Source organism: Triticum aestivum, chromosome 7B (genome assembly GCF_018294505.1).
Source record: "Triticum aestivum cultivar Chinese Spring chromosome 7B, IWGSC CS RefSeq v2.1, whole genome shotgun sequence".
Taxonomy (NCBI): Eukaryota; Viridiplantae; Streptophyta; class Magnoliopsida; order Poales; family Poaceae; genus Triticum; species Triticum aestivum.
Window position 1 is genome coordinate 581,833,057 of NC_057813.1, and position 18,016 is coordinate 581,851,072.

General features: G+C 49.3%; 2 protein-coding genes across 2 annotated transcripts in view; one reads left to right on the forward strand and one right to left on the reverse strand.

Annotated features, from left to right (window-relative positions):
- LOC123158195 (ethylene-responsive transcription factor 1-like) overlaps positions 1 to 2,622 on the forward strand; it is a 5,533-nt gene extending 2,911 nt beyond the window's left edge. Inside the window, exons 2-3 of the mRNA XM_044576279.1 lie at positions 684 to 1,062; positions 1,946 to 2,622. Of these exons, the coding sequence (XP_044432214.1) occupies positions 684 to 1,062; positions 1,946 to 2,622 (1,056 nt within the window). The remainder of the gene's footprint in view (positions 1 to 683; positions 1,063 to 1,945) is intronic.
- A 680-nt stretch (positions 2,623 to 3,302) lies between these two features.
- LOC123160548 (probable LRR receptor-like serine/threonine-protein kinase At2g23950) lies at positions 3,303 to 7,549 on the reverse strand. The gene is made up of 11 exons (XM_044578353.1): positions 7,303 to 7,549; positions 7,081 to 7,213; positions 6,919 to 6,990; positions 6,671 to 6,814; positions 6,483 to 6,554; positions 6,316 to 6,375; positions 6,108 to 6,214; positions 5,716 to 5,847; positions 5,281 to 5,643; positions 4,084 to 4,475; positions 3,303 to 3,977 (listed from the first exon to the last, which is right to left on the reverse strand). Exons 1-11 carry the CDS (start codon positions 7,403 to 7,405, stop codon positions 3,615 to 3,617), a joined length of 1,941 nt encoding a protein of 646 aa, XP_044434288.1. The 5' UTR covers positions 7,406 to 7,549; the 3' UTR covers positions 3,303 to 3,614.
- Positions 7,550 to 18,016: the final 10,467 nt, after the last annotated feature.

Consider the following 18,016-nt stretch of genomic DNA (forward strand, 5'->3'; position numbering starts at 1 on the left):
CTTAACCAACCCAAGTTAGCAAAGAAACATAACATCATTCAACACAAATTTGCAAATCCAAGTCAAAACTAGGGTTTCCCCCAAACTAGCAAGATTTGAGCAAATGTGACAATTCCTATGGATGAAAACGAGGGGATGGGAGGAGATTACCTTAAGGGAGGGGTTGGCTTCGAAATCCACGGTCAAATACTCCGGATTTGCAAGATTTGAGAAGGATTTGAGAGGGGGGGAGAGGGGAAGAGAGGAGGGCCGCAAGCCTTAGGGTTTGGGTGGGGTGGGGGTGTGTGGGGTGGGGGTGGGAGGGGAGAGAGGGTGGGGCCAGCCCAAGTGGAACACAGACTGTGCAGCGCCCACGAGCTAGGCGCTGCACATTACATGTGTGGCGCCTAAGACTTAGGCGCTGCACAGGTGCATGTGGGGCCGCAGCTGGACCAGGGCTGCCACGCTGGCAGGATGTGCAACGCCTAAGTGATGGGCGCTGCACAGTAGGGTGCGGCACCCAGCTGTCGGGCGCCACACGAAAGGGTCAGCAGAGTGAAATTTTTTTGAAAGCAGGTCAGTTTGTGAATTGATTTCTGCCTCAGGTCAAATATGTGATTTCTGCCGACTGGCCTCGCCCCCACCTGCGAACCCACACCTGCTGCCTTGCTTAAGTAAAACCTCTGCCCGTTTACCAATTCCAGCGAGGTCCTTCTCCTAGCGACAACAGCGACACGGTACGAGCAGCCATCATGTGTGGCAGAACATTAGTCGCGGACGTCGAGGTTCCCGTGGTGACGCGGAAGGTGATGGAGGTCACGGTGTGGCCCGAGAATAAGAAGCACCGACGAGGAGGTGGTGGGGGTCGACTCTTCACGGGGCACGGTGGGCGTAGGGGGCTCGAGCTGGACAACGACAAGGAGGACTTTGAGGCCGATTTTGAGAAGTTCGAGGTTGACTCCAGGGACTATGACCTGGAGCTCGGGCGCGGTGGAGTTGATGAGAAGGAAGACGACGACGAGGAAGTCGAGATCAAGCCCTTTGTCGCCGTCAAGAGGTCCCTCTCCCAAGGTATCAACCTTAGTTCGCTTGGACTAGTTTTTAATATGTGTATCATTACCTTTAGCGATTGATGTGTACTACATTCGTCTTGGTTTGTTAGCCTCCATCATATTTTGGGTCAAATTTTAACAAAATAATTGACTAGTAAAATATTAATGCATGTCATAAAAAATATTTTATTGGTTAGAATTGTGGTAAAAAATGTGACCTAAAAACATGAGGGGGGCTAGTAAGCAGGACGGAGGTAGTAGAAATTGGAGATTGTGCGATTGGTCCCAAAAGGGTTTGGTCGTTCGATTGGGTAGAAGAGAAATTTTGCAGGGGATGCTATTGGAAGGCTATGTTTGGGCGGTGTTATTCCTGTTTCTTTAGATTGGATGTGCTATCATGGAGTGATTTTGGTGAAGGGTTAGTCCTTTTCCATTCCTTTGTTGTGTTCGGTCGGTAGGCTATTTCCGCGGAGGTCTGGGCCTCTTGAATTGTTTCCTTGTTAGATGGTTGTAGGTGTGTGTTAGGAACCAAGGATTTTTCTATGCTTGGTTTATTTATCAGTCTAAATGATTATTCTACTAACCATTGAATAAGACTAAAAAATATATCCTTGATTCTGCATCGTCTGTAATGCAATTTGTAGATTAATAATTGCAGAATGATGTCGAAGGTCTATCACATGAGGTATGTTTATCAAAACCCTAGATTTTTTATTAAGTTGTGATTTTAATTTTTATTTATTTGTTTTGTGGGTGACTGATGATGCTTTGACCCGAACTTGACCAATCATGGTTCAGTGTTCATTGTGATAATTATATTTTACAATAAATTCATGACAAAATTATTTACTATCTGTGAGAGAAATTTGTCAGTGTTGATCCCTCTTAGCATTGACATTGATCTTCCATTGCAGATGACTTAAGCACCATGCCTACTGCTAGTTTTGACGGTCCTTCAGAAAGGCCAGCAAAAAGGAAGAGAAAGAACCAAATAAAGGCTATCTGTCAACGCCCCTTGGGTAGGTGGGATGCTGAAATCAGAGATCCTAGCAAGGGTGTCCATGTTTGGCTCGGTACTTTCAACAGTGTTGAAGAAGCTGGAAGAGCTTATGATGTTGAAGCACGCAAGATCCGTGGCAAGAAGGCCAAGGTTAGCTTTCCAGAGGAACCAACAGGATTTGCTGACTTTGCATCAAACCAGCCACCTATTCCTGCAATGAACTCTGATGCCCCTGTTGAAGCTCCTGATATGGATATCTATTCTGACCAGGGAAGTAACTCTTTGTCCTGCTCTGACCTGGGCTGGGAGTATGACACCAACAGTCTAGATATATCATCCATTGCTCCCATCTCTACCATTGCTCAAGGAGCAAAATCTGCGCTTGTCAAGAATAACACCTATAACTCATTGGTGCCTCATGTTATGGAGAATATTGATGTCAATTTCGAACCATGGATGAGATATCTTATGCATGATAGCGTGGATGAGCTGATTGATAGCCTACTGGATTTTGATGTGACTCGGGATGTCGTTGGCAACATGGACCTTTGGAGCTTCGATGACGTGCCCATACGTGGCAAATTTTTCTAATGGATTCAAACCCTGTATATCGGGACAAAGGGTAAGCCTTTGCAATTTGGATGTTCAGTCTGAGGTTGATAATCTGTTCATTACTCTGAAATTTTTGTTCTGTGTTTCAGGAATAAGACTAAGGAAGATTGGAAAGCACCCTATTGTCACCTTCGGCCAGCATATGCTTATGTCCAAGCTTAGATGCAAAAGGGTTGCATCCCGGTTCTCTTTTATAATCGACCATTTCCCTAGTTGTCTGTCTTTGTGTGAAGACATTTATTAAATTGATCAACCATTGTATTTATCTTTTGTCAACTTTTATGTTGTCACAACCATTTCTGAATGTGAACATCATGGATCTGTGTTCGGTTTGCTTTAATCTGTGTGTCTGACCGCTTTTTCCCTTTAGAGAATTATAGGGTATTGATGAGAGATGCGCTTAGAGGAGTATATTTGCTCCTCTTGAAAAGTGTGGTTTTAAGTTTTAATTGACCCCCTCCTTTTTTTAGTTGGCGTACTATATTTCAACTACATATTTGCACACATATTAAATCCAAACATAATAATTAAGGTTCACACAATTCACGAATTTCACAATTTTTGAGTTTACAGACCAAATTATTCAAATTGAAACACACAAAAGGGTTCAAATGAAGTAAAGAGCACGATAAAAGTACAAGTATGAAGTGCTATAGAGATGACAATGATGGTCAACAAGATCATGAAGTTTTGTATGAAATTCTCGGTTCTCGATGCTTGTGTGCCGAAATGGATTCCCGTAAAAGAGAAGCCAGCAAACAAATTTTCTTTACATTTTTCTAGGGAAAACGAAGGCTTGATCAGAAGCTACACATCTCGTCGTCTAAAACTGAACATCTTATACTACTACTCACTATGAAACTACCACTAGCTAGCAACAAATCCAATCCCCATTCTCCCCCCACCCCTTTCTCTTTCTTTTTTCTTGAAGTGCTCTGAATTTGGCTGTTCTTTCTGAGTACGCAGCGCTGCTACCTCGGTCCAGACAGCTCCATCTCCTCCGCCATGTCGATGGACCGCGCCTCGTCGCTGCCGAGGCTGCTGCCGCCGTTGTCATGGTAGTCGTTGAAGGAGCCCCACCCGTTGGGGTCGCTGCGGTGGTCGTCGCCAAGGCCGTCGTGCGGCGGCCGGTTGGTGGCCTCCCATTTGTCGGCGAGGCCGTCGCCTTCGAGCATCCGCACCACCTCGGCCATCCTCGGGCGGTGGGACGGCTGGAACTGGGTGCAGAGCAGGGCGACCTGCACCATCTCGGCCACCTCGATCCTGTCGTAGTGAGGGCCCAGCTCCTGGTCGACCAGCAGGTCCAGCATCTTCTCCTGGTGCACCTTCCTCACCTTCCCAATGAACAGACCAAACATATAGTATATCAGATACAAAATGCTCTGGTGTTGAGCGTCAATGGAGAGTACAGAGTAGAGAAGTATGGAGTTTGGCGCGTACCCAGTCAAGCATGACGCCCTTGTGGGAGAGGCTGAGGCCGGAGCCCTTGCCGACCTCGAGCGCGCGCTGGCCGGTGACGAGCTCGAGGAGCAGGACGCCGAAGCCGAAGACGTCGGTCTTGTCGGAGGACTGGCCCGTGGAGAGGTACTCGGGGGCGATGTGGCCGACGGTGCCGCGCACGGCGGTGGTGACGTGCGAGTCGCCGTGGTCGAGCAGCTTGGCGAGGCCGAAGTCGCCGACGACGGCCTCGTGGTGCTCGTCCAGCAGCACGTTGGCGGCCTTGACGTCCCGGTGGATGATCTTGGGGTCGCACTGCTCGTGCAGGTACAGCAGCCCCCGCGCCGCCCCCACCACGATCCGCTTCCGCGTCTGCCACCCCAGCGCCGGCTTCCCTGCAACATACACGCCAAACCCCAAACATCATACATACATACAAGTGGAAACTACGGTGTAGATACGTTCCCAAGGGTACCATTGTACGTGCCAGATACAGTAGCGTAGCAGGTAAATAATGCAAGCTGCAACAGCGACCAGACACGAGCTGGTAGTACTAGCTGTGTGTCTGTGTGCTCTGCCGTCTGCCCTGCCCTGCGCTGCCCTCCCTGTCGCGGCTGCAGCGAGCAGGCCGAAAGGAAGCATGAAACAAAACGTAATCCTGGGCTGCGCCTGCGCCCTAGTACTACGTCTACGCCTCCGGCGGGGACCATGTACGTATTCATGGTCAGGGAGTGGGACACGGCCGCGGTTCATGGCATGGCATAGCGCCTGTGAACCGACCGGGGCGGTGTTCGTGGTCGTGCCCTGGCGCCCGTGCCCAGCCGTAAGTGGCTACTGGGCAGTGAAGTAACTGTGCTGGCGCACCGCTCCAGTAGTCATGGTGCAGGGGCGTGCCGGGCGCCGCGGCAGGCGGTCAGGATGCGGACAAAACGTGAGCGCGGTGGCCTGTCTCGCCTGAGCGGCGCTCTGGGTAGGCGGGCCACGGCCGGCAGCGACAAGTACAGGGCGCGGTGGGCGCGACCACGCCTGAGGCACTGACTGGCATGAGCACAGGGCGGGGCGGACTACGGCCTCCCATGCATGCATGGCTCCTGCACCATGGTCCCCTGCACGCGGACCGCCCCGTCGATCTCACTCCCGTTCACGGCCGGCGCCAACGTTAACGTGTATGTAATGCGTCGGCGCATGTCACGTACGTACCTCGGAGGCGGGCGGCGACGGAGCCGTTGGGCATGAAGGGGTAGACGAGGAGGCGCTCGCCGGAGGCGGCGGCGCAGAAGCCGAGGAGGCGGAGCAGGTGGCGGTGCACGGCGAGGCTGATCATCTCCACCTCCGTGCGGAACTGCGCCTCCCCGGACGCGCCGCTGGGGTCCTTGAGCCGCTTCACGGCCACCGCCGTGCCGTCGGCGAGCCGGCCCCGGTACACGTCCCCGAACCCGCCTCTGCCCAGGATGTTCCTGGCGCTGAACCCGTCCGTGGCGGCGTGCAGCTCCCGCAGCCCGAACTGCCGCACGTTCCCCAGCCGCGCCGCCACCCCACCCTCCACATCGCGGCCACCTTGTTCTGCATCCAACCCAATAATCATTGACATGATAATATGAGTGACAGAGGAGGAGGATCGACGGCGGCGGTTACCGAGGAGGGAGGGGCAGCGGTGCCGGCGCCGGCGGCTCCAAAGAAGACAGGACACGGCGAAAAGCAGCAGGGAGGAGGCGCCCAGGCCTGTCCCTACTCCCACTCCCACCGCGCCAGCCTTTGACCTGCTCCCTGCACACACAGGAATGCCCAAACAAAATTAAACGTTGATGATCCCCAGCTGCTGTCCCCACAGTACGGGATGAGAGACGTCTGCTCCCAATCGCAGTCGCAATCGCAGCAATCGCGCGCTACAGGGCAAAGGAAAGTGGGGTGGAAAGGAACGGAAGACAGAACTCTCGCTCTCCACCACGCACTCCGAGAAAGCAAAGCAAAAGCAGCCACGACTGGACAGGCAGGGGTAGCATAGCAATGGATAGAGGTGTGCTCACTGCTGCTCGGGGTGGACGTGGATTCCAGCGGGAAGGGCCCGGTGGCCGGCGCCAGCGCGGCGGCGCAGTCGACATGGCTCCCGCAGATCATCGGATTGCCCACGATGCTGCACAAGACACAAGCACGAGTTCATTCGGTTAAAGAAGTGCGGCATTGGGTTCGACGTGTGCTCTTTAAATCAAATTGGGCAAGAAGACGAGTGCGCACTTGAAGCTTCTTGCTGGGAATAGCGGAACAGGGCCCGAGAGGTTGTTGTAGGACAAGTCCCTGGGGACACACACAGGCAGCAGCAACGGGCGTCGGATCACGGGTTAACTCAAATTCAGCCGATTAAAAAGACGAAATGGTGGGGATGATCTGCTAGTAGAGCTTACAGGAAGGAGAGCTGTGGGATGCTGGCCAGCGACGCCGGGAACGGCCCCGACAAGCTGTTGTTGTTTAGCTTCCTACGGCGAAAACACACAGAGACATAAGCATCTACGAGTAGTAATTTAACTGTTCAACGATCTGGTAGCGGTAACAGTGGGGAGGGGTGTAGTGTTTTATGGGGCGGCTCACTCACAGGTACCGGAGCTTGGAGAGGCGGCCCAGCGTGTCGGGCACGCGGCCGGAGAAGCGGTTGCTGGAGAGGTCCAGCGTCTGCAGCCTCGGCAGAGCGCCCAGCTCCGGCGGCAGCCGCCCCGTGATGTTGTTGTTCTGCAGCAGCCTGAAAATTACAGCTTACAAGTGAAATCAGCATGTCTGAACTGAACTCTGAAGCGTACACAAGCAAGCAACCAACAGAGGTTCTCTGGAATGATGATTACTCACACTTGCTCGAGATTAGTGAGGTTGGCGATCCTCCCGGACAGGGTCCCCGACAAGCCCTGGCTGGGCGCTCCCCTGAAACGCGGCCGCCCGAGGTTGATTAGCGGAGCTGCAAGGAGGAAGACGATACGGGGGGAAGGGGGCGACGGAGGTTAATCAGCTTACAGGCCAATGACGAGGTTGCGGGGGGAGCAGGTGATCATGGCCCAGCTGCAGGGGTCAACGGAGTCCTCGTCCCAGTTGCTCAGCACCCCGTGCGCGTCCACCAGCCCCTGCTTGATGGCCACCAGCGCCATCACTGCACGTGAGCATTCAACAGGTGATTAAATTAATCCACCACGACGGCGACAAGCAGCGGCGGCAAGATCGAAGAGCGCGCGCACGTACCTTCGGCGTTGAGAGGCTCCGAGGAGAATGCGAGGAATGGGGCGGCGCAGAGGAGGAGGAGGACGACGGGAAGGAGTGGAGGGTCAGAGACAGACGACGCCATTGGAGAAGCGGTGGGGGGATGATGGAGGCGAGGGGCGCCCGAGGAGGAGAGTGAGAAAAGCGTGGGAGGGAGGGGAGAGCAGAGATGATGGGGGTGGCCTCGCTTTGCTTTGCTTTGCGTCGCTGCTCGCTTTTTCTCGGTCTCGTGTCGTAAGACGGTGCAAGAGAGAGAGGGAGAGAAAGGGTAAGAAAAGGCTGCATGCATGCGATTGCCATGGCATCTTTCGTTCGAAAATCGATGGGACGAAAATGATCATTCATGCCGTGGAAACTGACGGGTGGGGCCGGGGATGCCGGCTGGCCGGCTGATTGCTCTGTTTCGGAGTTTGTGTGCTGCGTGTTTTCCTTTCTGGTCCTGGGTGCTGGGGCTGGAAACGAGCCTTTATTTTGTTCTTTTTCCTTGTTGGGCGTGGTGTTGTTCTTTGTCATGGGTGCTTGCTCCGGGACAAAATTACTGTTCTGACCCTTAAGAGCATGGTTAATAGTATAGCCAGCTGCTGGCTATAAGCCAGTGCCATGTCATCTACAGCCCATCTTATTGTCAACATGTACAATAGTAGATCAAAATAGTGTACTATTTTTTTATCATGTGGCCCACCTTTCATTCTCACAAAGTGCCTAGGAGCACGTGCTAGAGCTGGCTCTTCACGAAGAGCCCGCTTACCTTCTCTCTCATCTTCTCTTTCCTTCAACTAAGCAGAAATATACTAGTTTATTCCTTACAGCCCGCTGACTCAGCTCTATTGTACTTGCTCTAAGGCAAACTAAATCCCGATTTGACCTCGTTTCAAAAAAAAATCGTTTCTGACCTTTTTTGGTGACGCCAAGGTCCCTGGCGTCTGGGTTACGAAGCAGACGCCAGGGTCCCTGGCGTCTGGCCCCTGGCCCGCACTGCCCGCCTGCCCGTTGACCTGCTGACGTGGCAAAGGGGCCAGACGCCAGGGTCCCTGGCGTCTGGCCCCGGTAAGTGGATAACCCCACCGGGAGAGTGTGTGGGTCCCACCCCACACACTTTCCCCAATCCAGCCCGAGCTTGAAGAAGAGCTGCTGCCTCCCCACTCTCTCTCACCCCTCAAGCTCCCCCCTCAAATCCTCTCCAAAAGGTACATCCCTTAGGTGGATCTTTCCATCACTTTGTTGCTCTTGTTAATCTCCCCCAAATCATCCAATTATTTTTTGTTAAGTCTTGTTATTTTGGTTGCATTTTATACATGTTGGTGGAACCCTAGTTCATGTTTTCTCCCCCTTATGTTAGTGTGAATGGCTTGGTTAACTTTGATAATATAGTGCTATGCATGGTGTGTAGTAGGAATATATGTTTGTTGAGTAGAAAGATTGGGGGTTAGGGTTAGTTAGTGATTAGGGTTAACTTTGCTTAGTGTGTTAATTAGTGATTAGTGATACTTTTGTGGACATCACCAATAATTTAGTGTTGATATGATTTGGATATAATAAGATGTATTTGGATAAACACCAATTCTCATTGAAGTCTTAAATGCATTCATGTTATTTTTAGATGGAGAGACTTGTTAATGTTCATTACATTGACAAGGAGGCATTCTTGAGTAACAATGCCGACACGGGTGAGGAACCATTGGTTTTTGATACAAGCCCTAGCTATGAGGATGTTGTTGCAAAAGTGAGACAAGTCTTGAAGTGGATGGACACCAATGTTGATGTTAAGTTAATAGGAAGGTATGATGTTGGAGTTGGAGCCAAATCTCGCTTGAAAAGTATGTCTATCACCTCGGATTTGCATTGGGATGTATACAAGGAAAAAGTATCCCAATCGGAAGACAAGTCACTTGAATTGTTTGCCACCAAGGTTGAATCTCCTCGGTTTACCTTTGATTTGAACCGGCATGTCTCTTCCCCAATGGATGACATGAGCGAGAGGACAATGGTGCCACTTGTTGAGCACAGGGTTGTGGTTGATGCCCCCAATGTTTATCCCCCACCACGTCTCCGTGTACCAACTATCAAAGCAAATGAGGTTGAGTTGTATGCCCCCAATGCTTCTAGCCAACCACCAACTAGCCAAGCAAATGAGGTTGAGTTGTATGCCCCCAATGCTTCTAGCCAACCACCAACTAGCCAAGCAAATGAAGTTGAGGTGATTGCTAGTGACGGAGTAATTCAAGAGGATGAAGATGCTTATGATGACGACGAAGAGCAAGAGGAAGGGTTTCATGGCAATGATGTTGGTGACTTGGATGTGTACATAGCGCAAAAGGACATGGATCGTGACTTGCCTTTTAGGCGTCAATATGCGTATGACTCGGATGACGAGGGTCCAGTTGAACAGTTGGACGAGGATGGATTCACAAAGGAGGAGAACCAAATCCACTTTGAGCTGACGGGCTTACAAAAAAGAACTCACTTGTTTAAAGATCTCGGCCTTGCCCATAAAGTTGTTGTTGACGGTGGAATGAGAATGACGGCGATTGAGCCAACACCATGCCCGGATCCAGGAGAACCAAGGGTGGAGAATGAGGACGAGAATGCTTATTTGAAGAAAGGATTGAAGTTTCTGAGCTTGCCTATGCTGAAGTTTTGGTTGGCTGACTATGCCATTCGAAACCATAGGCCAATTTATGTTGAGCACTCCGACATGAAGTTGCGTTACACCATGGTGTGTGAGCAAAAGGAATGCACATGGAAGGTTCGTGCAAGAAAGCTTAAAGAAACCGAAGAATGGGTGTTAAAAAGTTGTGATACCACTCATAGATGCAAACCGCCATCGAAACGACTTAGAAAGACACACCGTCAACTCACATCTGAGTATCTCGGATACAAATGGATGAAAGACATAGCCTTTGATCCCACTGTGAAAGTGAGGTTTCTCATGCGGACGGTGAAAAAACAATTTGGTTATGAAGTCAAGTATGGGAAGGCATGGAAGGCAAAGGCAAATGCTATTAGGATGTTGTACGGTGGATATGAAGAAGCATACAACCAGCTCCCAAGGTTGTTGGCCGCCATTGCACATAGGAACCCGGGCATGTTTCATGTGGTCGAGGATCACGAGGGAGTGTTCCACCGTGCCTTCTGGAGTTATGGACAATGTGTGGAGGCGTTTCAGCATTGTCGTCCGGTCTTGTCTATAGATGGCACGTTCTTGACCGGTAGATATAAGGGCACACTAATGGTAGCAATGGCGCACTCATCAAACGACAACGTGTTGCCGTGTGCATTTGCTTTGGTGCCTTCCGAGCACCAAGACAACTGGGAGTGGTTCATGGGTCATGTTAGGCACAACGTGATTGGGGCTAGGGAGGTATGCATCATATCGGACCGGCATCATGGCATACTCAAGGCAATGGACATTGTTATTCCAGGATTTCCAAAGCTTCACCACAGATGGTGCATGAGGCATTTCGTGGCCAACTTTTACCGGGCATGTAAAAGCAAGGAGCTCAGCAAAGACCTTACCCATGTATGTGTGGCCTTCACCACCCAAGGTTTCGATGCTCGGTACAACAAACTCTTTGCAGCGGTGAACGAAGGGGGAAAAGACTTCTTAACTAGGAATTTAAGCGAGAAGCACAAGTGGGCACGCGCTCATGACGATGGTGGTTGGCGATATGGCGACATGATGAGCAATCTCGTAGAATGTTTCAACAATGTGTTTAAGGGTGCTCGTGCTTTGCCAGTGACTGCAATAGTGGAGTACACCTTCTTCAAGCTTAATGAGTACTTTCAGAGGCATTCTGAAGAGACTGCAAAATGGATAGGTGAAAAAAAGGATTATCCGGAAAAGGTTGATGAATGGTTGCAGTTACAAGCAAGCAAGTCTTCACGGCAACAAGTTATCATATTCGATAGACTTGAAATGATCTATCAAATTGATGAGCCAGGTGGCACAACACGAGATGGTAGACAATATGGTGGTGCTGCATTTGAGGTGAAACTGAAGACTCGGTGGTGCCAGTGCGAGAGGACTAGTAAGTATCATTGGCCATGCTCGCATTTGATAACGGCGGCGAAGGCGAGAAACATACATGTTAATGATGGAAAAACCGTGAGGATGCAAGAGTTCCATGTGGAAGCTACTAGGTTGACATGGGCGCCAAGATTTCACCCTTTCTTGGACCAATCACAGTGGCCTGAGTACCATGGCCCTCATATTAGGCCAGACCCTCTTCTGAAGGTGGAGACGAAGGGTAGAAGGAGAACTAAGAGGTTCAGGGGTGATATGGATGACCTGGCTGGATACACTGGTAGCGGTCATTTCATGGAGGCTCCTGACATTATCAACTGTGGGGTGTGCGGTGAAGGGGGACACAATGAGCGGACATGCAAAAATAAGAAAACCAAAAAAAGAAAAACAAGTCGTGGAGGCGGCACCGATGGTGAAAGAGGTGGAAGAGGTGACGGTGGTGGTGGTCGAGGAAGCACGAGTGTCAGAGGTGGTAGTGGTGGTCGTAGAGGGAGCACAAGTGCTAGAGGTGCTAGTGTTCGTAGAGGGAGCACAAGTGCTAGAGGTGGTGGTCGAGCTAGCACAAGTGCTAGAGGTGGTGGTCGAGCTAGCACAAGTGCTAGAGGTGGTGGTCGAGCTAGCACAAGTGCTAGAGGTGGTGGTCGAGCAGGCACAAGTGCTAGAGGTGGTGGTGGTCGAAGAGGAAGCACAAGTGCTAGAGGTGGTCGTAGAGGAATGGTTGATAATGGATCGGCCTTCGGTTATTTGCTTAATCCAGATGGTTGATCTAATAATAATGGTATATTATTTGTTCATACAATTCCTAGCATTTATTCATTTACTGTATTTACGCATTTGCTCTCTTTATGTCTTGTGCTAACAATTGTTCTTTTTGTAGGCATGGCTTCATCCGGTTCCAGGACGAGGCCGGCGTGCGCGGACCAAGAGGACATGCCGAAGACGTGGTTGGAGGCCAGTTTGGACAAGGAGAAGGAGAAGGATGTGCCCACACCACCATGTTGGTGTGGTGATGTTTGCAAGCTGAAGGTGTCCACTGACCGCAACAAGTCATGGACAGAAGGTAGAAGGTTTTTCGTGTGTCCCAACTATGCACATGATCGTCGAAGGCCAACTAACGCATATGACGTACCACCGGTATGTTAGGTGTACATATAAAAACATCAACAAGTTGTCACTCATATGTCTAACAAAATCATGGTTTATATGTAGTCCCCCCCTCCACTTTGCAAGTACTTCACTTGGATAGATCACGAGGTACCAAAAGATGTCCAAGAGGACCAACGTGCAGATTGGTTACGGAGGCAGCGCCTATTCGAGGAGTCCTATGCACGGGGATTGGAGCGGGAGCGTCGTGAGAAGGAGGCTCGTGAGCGCAAGAAGCGTGAGCAAGAGAGGGCACGCAAAGAGAAGGCGGCTCGTCAAGAAGAGAGGGCAAGAAAACTTGCAAGGGCTCGCGATGCACGAGAGGAGGACGAGGCACGTGACAAGAAGGGAAAGTGGCCCCGTACTACTCAGTAGACAAATGGAAAGGCACCGGCGTCGATGATGAACTGTCGAGACTTTGTTTAATGTATGAACTTATTATTCGAGACCTTGTGTGGTCATGAACTATTTCTGTCATTCGAGACTATTTGAGATTATGTGCAAACTATGTTCGTCATTCGAGACTAGTTAGTATGCTTTGTTCATATTTTTGGTTGAGAGTAGCATGCTTTGTTCATATTTAACAGTGTTTGCTAGTTGCTAAGCAAAAACTTTAACAAGCTGTGTGCAAAAACACCAGGCCCACACCCAGACGCCAGGGTCCCTGGCGTCTGGCTTGCTTTGCTCGCGCAGGTGACCAGACAGGCTGTCTGGTGTGTCTGATGGACAACCAGACGCCAAGGTGCATGGCGTCTGCCCCCCACACCCAGACGCCAGGAACCCTGGCGTCTGGCTTGCTTTGCTCGTGCAGGTGACCAGACAGGCCGTCTGGTGTGCCGCGCAGGTGAGCAGACGTGTGTTTGATGGACATCCAGACGCCAAGGTGCGTGGCGTCTGCCTCCCACACCCAGACGCCAGGAACCCTGGCGTCTGGCTTGTTATGCTCACGCAGGTGACCAGACAAGCTGTCTGGTGTGTCTGATGGTCATCAAGACGCCAAGGTCCCTGGCGTCTGGTGTCCAGAAAGCATTCTTGTCTGATGGATAAGATTCGAGTGGATAAGATTTTGGGCCCACCTCTACCCCTCTCATCCATTCATCTCCACCTCTACCCCTCTCATTTCACTCATATCCACCCACTCTCACCTCTAGCCCTGCCAACGTCACTCCCTCGTCCAGCACCCTAACCCCCCCTCAGATCTCTCACAAATCGGTCCGGTTTCACCGTTGGATCTTCAGGATTTCGAGACTAGAAGGTAAATCAACTCCACCCCCATTTTTTGGTTGGTTTAATTTATCATACTTTTGTGAAAACCCTAGTTTGTTTTCCTCGTGGTTTAATGTATCATAGGTTAGCTACTAAGAGATTTGTGTGTTGCAGATGGCTAACAAAACTCAGTGGGTGCTTAGCCCTGTTGTTCATGTGCATGGCTTGTCTCCATGTATTGTGCAAGTTAGTCAAGTGGACCTCACTTTCGATTGGATGAAGACTAAATTCATGTTGAAGCAAGGGTTGAAGGAAGAGGATTTTGTGTACTACATCAGCAGGAGGAAGTCAGATGGCCCCGGGGAAAGAAAATTGGTTGACATAACTGATGATGACAAGATTCAAGAAATGCTGGAAGAATGGGAATGGAAAAGGGTTGTTGACTTGCATTGCTACAGGAAACCGAGTTATATGTGATGTTCATGTCGTTTCAACCATCGTGGTCATGAACTACTTATGTCATTCTAGACATTGTATCACATGAACTTCTCATTCAAGACTATTTGTGTAATTTGAACTATGTTTGTAATTTGCTATGTCATTCGAGACATTGTATCATAGACCATCGTGGTCATGAACTAAGTTTGTAATTTGAACTATGTTTGTCATTTGTCAACTATAGTGGTATGAAAAGACTATGCAATGCTTATGTATGTATGTTATTCGAGACTACAAGTGAAAAAAGACAAAACTACAAGTGAAAAGACAAGTATTGTCTGCACCAGGACCAGACGCCAAGGACCCTGGCGGCTGGCTCCCTGCTTTACCCTGTTTCTGGTGTCAGTAGACTGCCAGACGCCAAGGACCCTGGCGTTTGGTCCCCTGACTTACAGCCAGACGCCAAGGACCCTGGCGTCTGGTCCCCTGACTTACAGCCAGACGCCAAGGACCCTGGCGTCTGGCACCCTGTGGCATATAAATGACTAAATCACTCCTTATCACAGATTTCATCATTCATGTCAAACATTCATATAAACATTCATATAAATGACTAAATCACAGGAAACAACAATTAACATAAATCACATCATTCATGTCAAACATTCATAGCAACTTCACGAATCCGGTGCAACTTAATTCGAACGGCAACAAGTTCATGGAAAGAAACGACAACAAGTTCATGGAAAGAGACTACACCAAGTTCATCGAAACAAACTAGAACAAGCTCATTGAAACAAACTACAACAAGCTCACTTCTTCCTTCCTCTCTTCACGATATCTGCAAGTGTATGCTCCTCCTCTTCGCTAGACTCATGCTCCTCCTCTTCGCTAGCCTCCTCCGCCTCTGCATCAATGTTGGACTTATATCTTTGCATTCCCACAGGCATAAATTGATGAGGATACTCCGGACTATGGAATTGAGTGTTCCATATCTTCTTTCTACCTTTCTGGCCCGGTGTCTTAGCTATTGCTTTGCCTTTTTTAGAGCGGGCATTGCCTTGTGTCGGTTGTGTAACCTGTGATGGTTGTGGAGCATCAACATCATACTCATGATCCTCTTGATGTGTTGCATCATACTCATGCTCATCATGATGTGTTGGCTCCTCTTGATGTGCTGGCTCCTCTTCATTGACCTCCTCCTCTATGTCCTCTTCGTTCTGGACATAACGCCATTTATTAGCTCTGGCGGCGCGGCTACCTGGTGCATACACGTCACTGGACTGAGCACTATGGCAAGAAAGCATAGCTGCCATCTTATGGAACCGCTTCTTGAACTTCTGCGACAACACAAAATATGCTATGATATGAGATGCAAATAACTAATCCGCGAAAAAAAACTTTTATAATATATTGCGACTAACCTCCATCGTGCTCCTAAGAGTCCTCTCAGATAATGCACCACCAGGTGGATGACTCAGTGCAACATTGGCATCGTTGACGCACAGAAGCAACTCTCTGCCCTGCAATTCATGAACACACCAAACTTATGTATTTGAAAGAAGACAACATGATGCAAGTATGTTAGAATAGGTCAAACAGACTACCATTTCGTCATGCATCGGTGCGTAGTCAACATGAGCCCCTCTGGTGTCTCTCACAGCCGTGTTGAAGGTATGATAACCTTCTGCAGTCTCCGGGTCTTCAGACACCAACTCCGACCACTCCTCGTGAGTCCAACCTGGCTTCAGCTTTAACCGGTAACGATCCGCATACCACACTTGATACTTCTGATATGCTGACTGATTGTGAGGTCTATTCTCTGATTGCACTAACGTGTCTCTTTGATTCCAAATTTCTATCCACGCACGGTGTTTGTTTGCCCAATCCGATATATCCTGATTGTTCCTTCGATCGAACCTACAAATGATGCACGGGACAAAGCATTAGCAAACATTGACTTATTCAATGCTCTACTACATACTCAAGGCATGCTTGCTTACCGATGCAGAGATAGCATTTCCTCCTTGCTCTCCTCAATTGGAATACCTTGTCTTTTTCCAAATTGTCTTGCCACACGGTCTACAAAGTGCCACTCGACTGCGAAGAAGCATATCATTGGGCACCTCGCCCGCCAAAGATGGCTATCACGCGTGCACATCTCATTAAGATCAAAGTCACGATCTTCCACATAAGGCAACCAATGTACCTGCAAAACAAAGAGATACATTGTTAGCTACATAAGTTTCATTCTTGACTAAATTTTATCTCATCGAACTTCTCAAAACCTGCTCAGCAGTCAAGGTGTCCAGCTCGTTCATATAGCACTTGTATCGCACATGCGAGCTTCCTGTGTAGACTGTCACTTGTTCCCAATAGTAAGCAAGCGTAGGGCGCCGATATGGATCATCATCATGCAACCCGTCATGATTACCCCGTGGGTTTGCCATGAGGGGGTTCTTCAAATCGGGCCGTCCAACCGGGATCCGCTCCCACATCCACACGGATAGGCTCCAAACAAACCCAGACAATGAGGATGTACCTCCCTTCCTCCGACACGCCAAGTCAAGCTGCAATCAAACAAACATGTTAGATATGGAGGCGCATGACAAATGCAAGATAAATGGTTGCAAATATCTCTTACCTGACGATACAAATATGCTAGTGCGGCCGAACCCCAGCTATACTGGGTATCCCAGTTATTAAGTAGCTCCAAGAACATCCAGAGGGCTGAGTTCCCGGTTGCATCTGAGAAGACTACCTTGGTTAGTACATACCAAAGATAGGCCCGCGCGTACTGCTGCACAACCACGTCATTGGCATCCTGAGGGCACGGATTGGTGTTTCCTCTGACCAGTTTTAGCCAAGAATGCCTCACTTTCGCGGTATCGGCCTTGCCTTCCTGAGGGCCCTCGGGCTGAACGCCAATTAAATCGGCAGTCCGTTCTCGCCAATTACCCACGCTGACACGACCGGTAACAGCTTGTCCGTTGATAGGAAGGCCGCTTATCATAGCCATGTCCTGTAGGGTCATCGTCATCTCCCCACATGGAAGGTGGAAGGAGTGAGTCTCCGGCCTCCAACGATCCACAAGTGCGGTCAGCGCCGCGTGGTTCACCGGCGGAGCGCGTCGCTTAAACTGCAACACGAATGGGAGAAGACCCAATCTCCGAATGTAAGGCTCATACCGCGGGTCGTAATCAAAGTCATCAGCGGAATGACCCCTCATGCGCATAGCAACTACAAGCTGCAAATAAAGTGATGTTTTAATAATCAATACAAGAACACAAATGAGAAACAACGAAAATTGACCCAGTCTTGCTTCTTACCTGTCCATTCTCAATGGCACGAGCACGATGCTCCTTATCCCACTCATCGATTAATCCGTCATACCAAGGTCCATCACCATCCGCCATCCTACAAAAAAATTCACAAACATCTATGAATACATGAACAATATCAAACAATTTCCTTCTCCAAGTTTATGCCATATGAAAACACCATTCTTCTCAAACATAACCACATCATTTCTTTCTTCTACATATGCACACATATCATCTAGAGTACCAAATTTCACCATCAAATATATTTCATAATCATCATCCGCCATTCTATTGAACAAATCATGTCACACACAATAATCAAATTTCATCATCTCTTTTGCATAAAAAAATTTGCCATCTATATATTCAACTATATTGTCATACCACTTCACATTTTTCTCTTCTTCATATGCACACATAAATATTCTCAAACATACCAACATCATCTCAATCAAATAAATTTGTCAAATAATATGGTGTCACATATGCAAATACATATCATCTAGAGTACCAAATTTCACCATATCTTTTGCAAATATAGTATGCCAACAATAGGATTATC

Bases quoted from the DNA above. Each gene is read 5' to 3' on its own strand.
- LOC123160548 (XM_044578353.1), bottom strand. From the start codon at position 7,405: ATGGCGTCGTCTGTCTCTGACCCTCCACTCCTTCCCGTCGTCCTCCTC. The intron at 6,376-6,482 runs GTAAGCTCTACT...GTGTGTCCCCAG, and splicing joins ATCCCACAGCTCTCCTTCCT to GGACTTGTCCTACAACAACC. The intron at 5,644-5,715 runs GTAACCGCCGCC...GGTTGGATGCAG, and splicing joins CCGCTGCCCCTCCCTCCTCG to AACAAGGTGGCCGCGATGTG.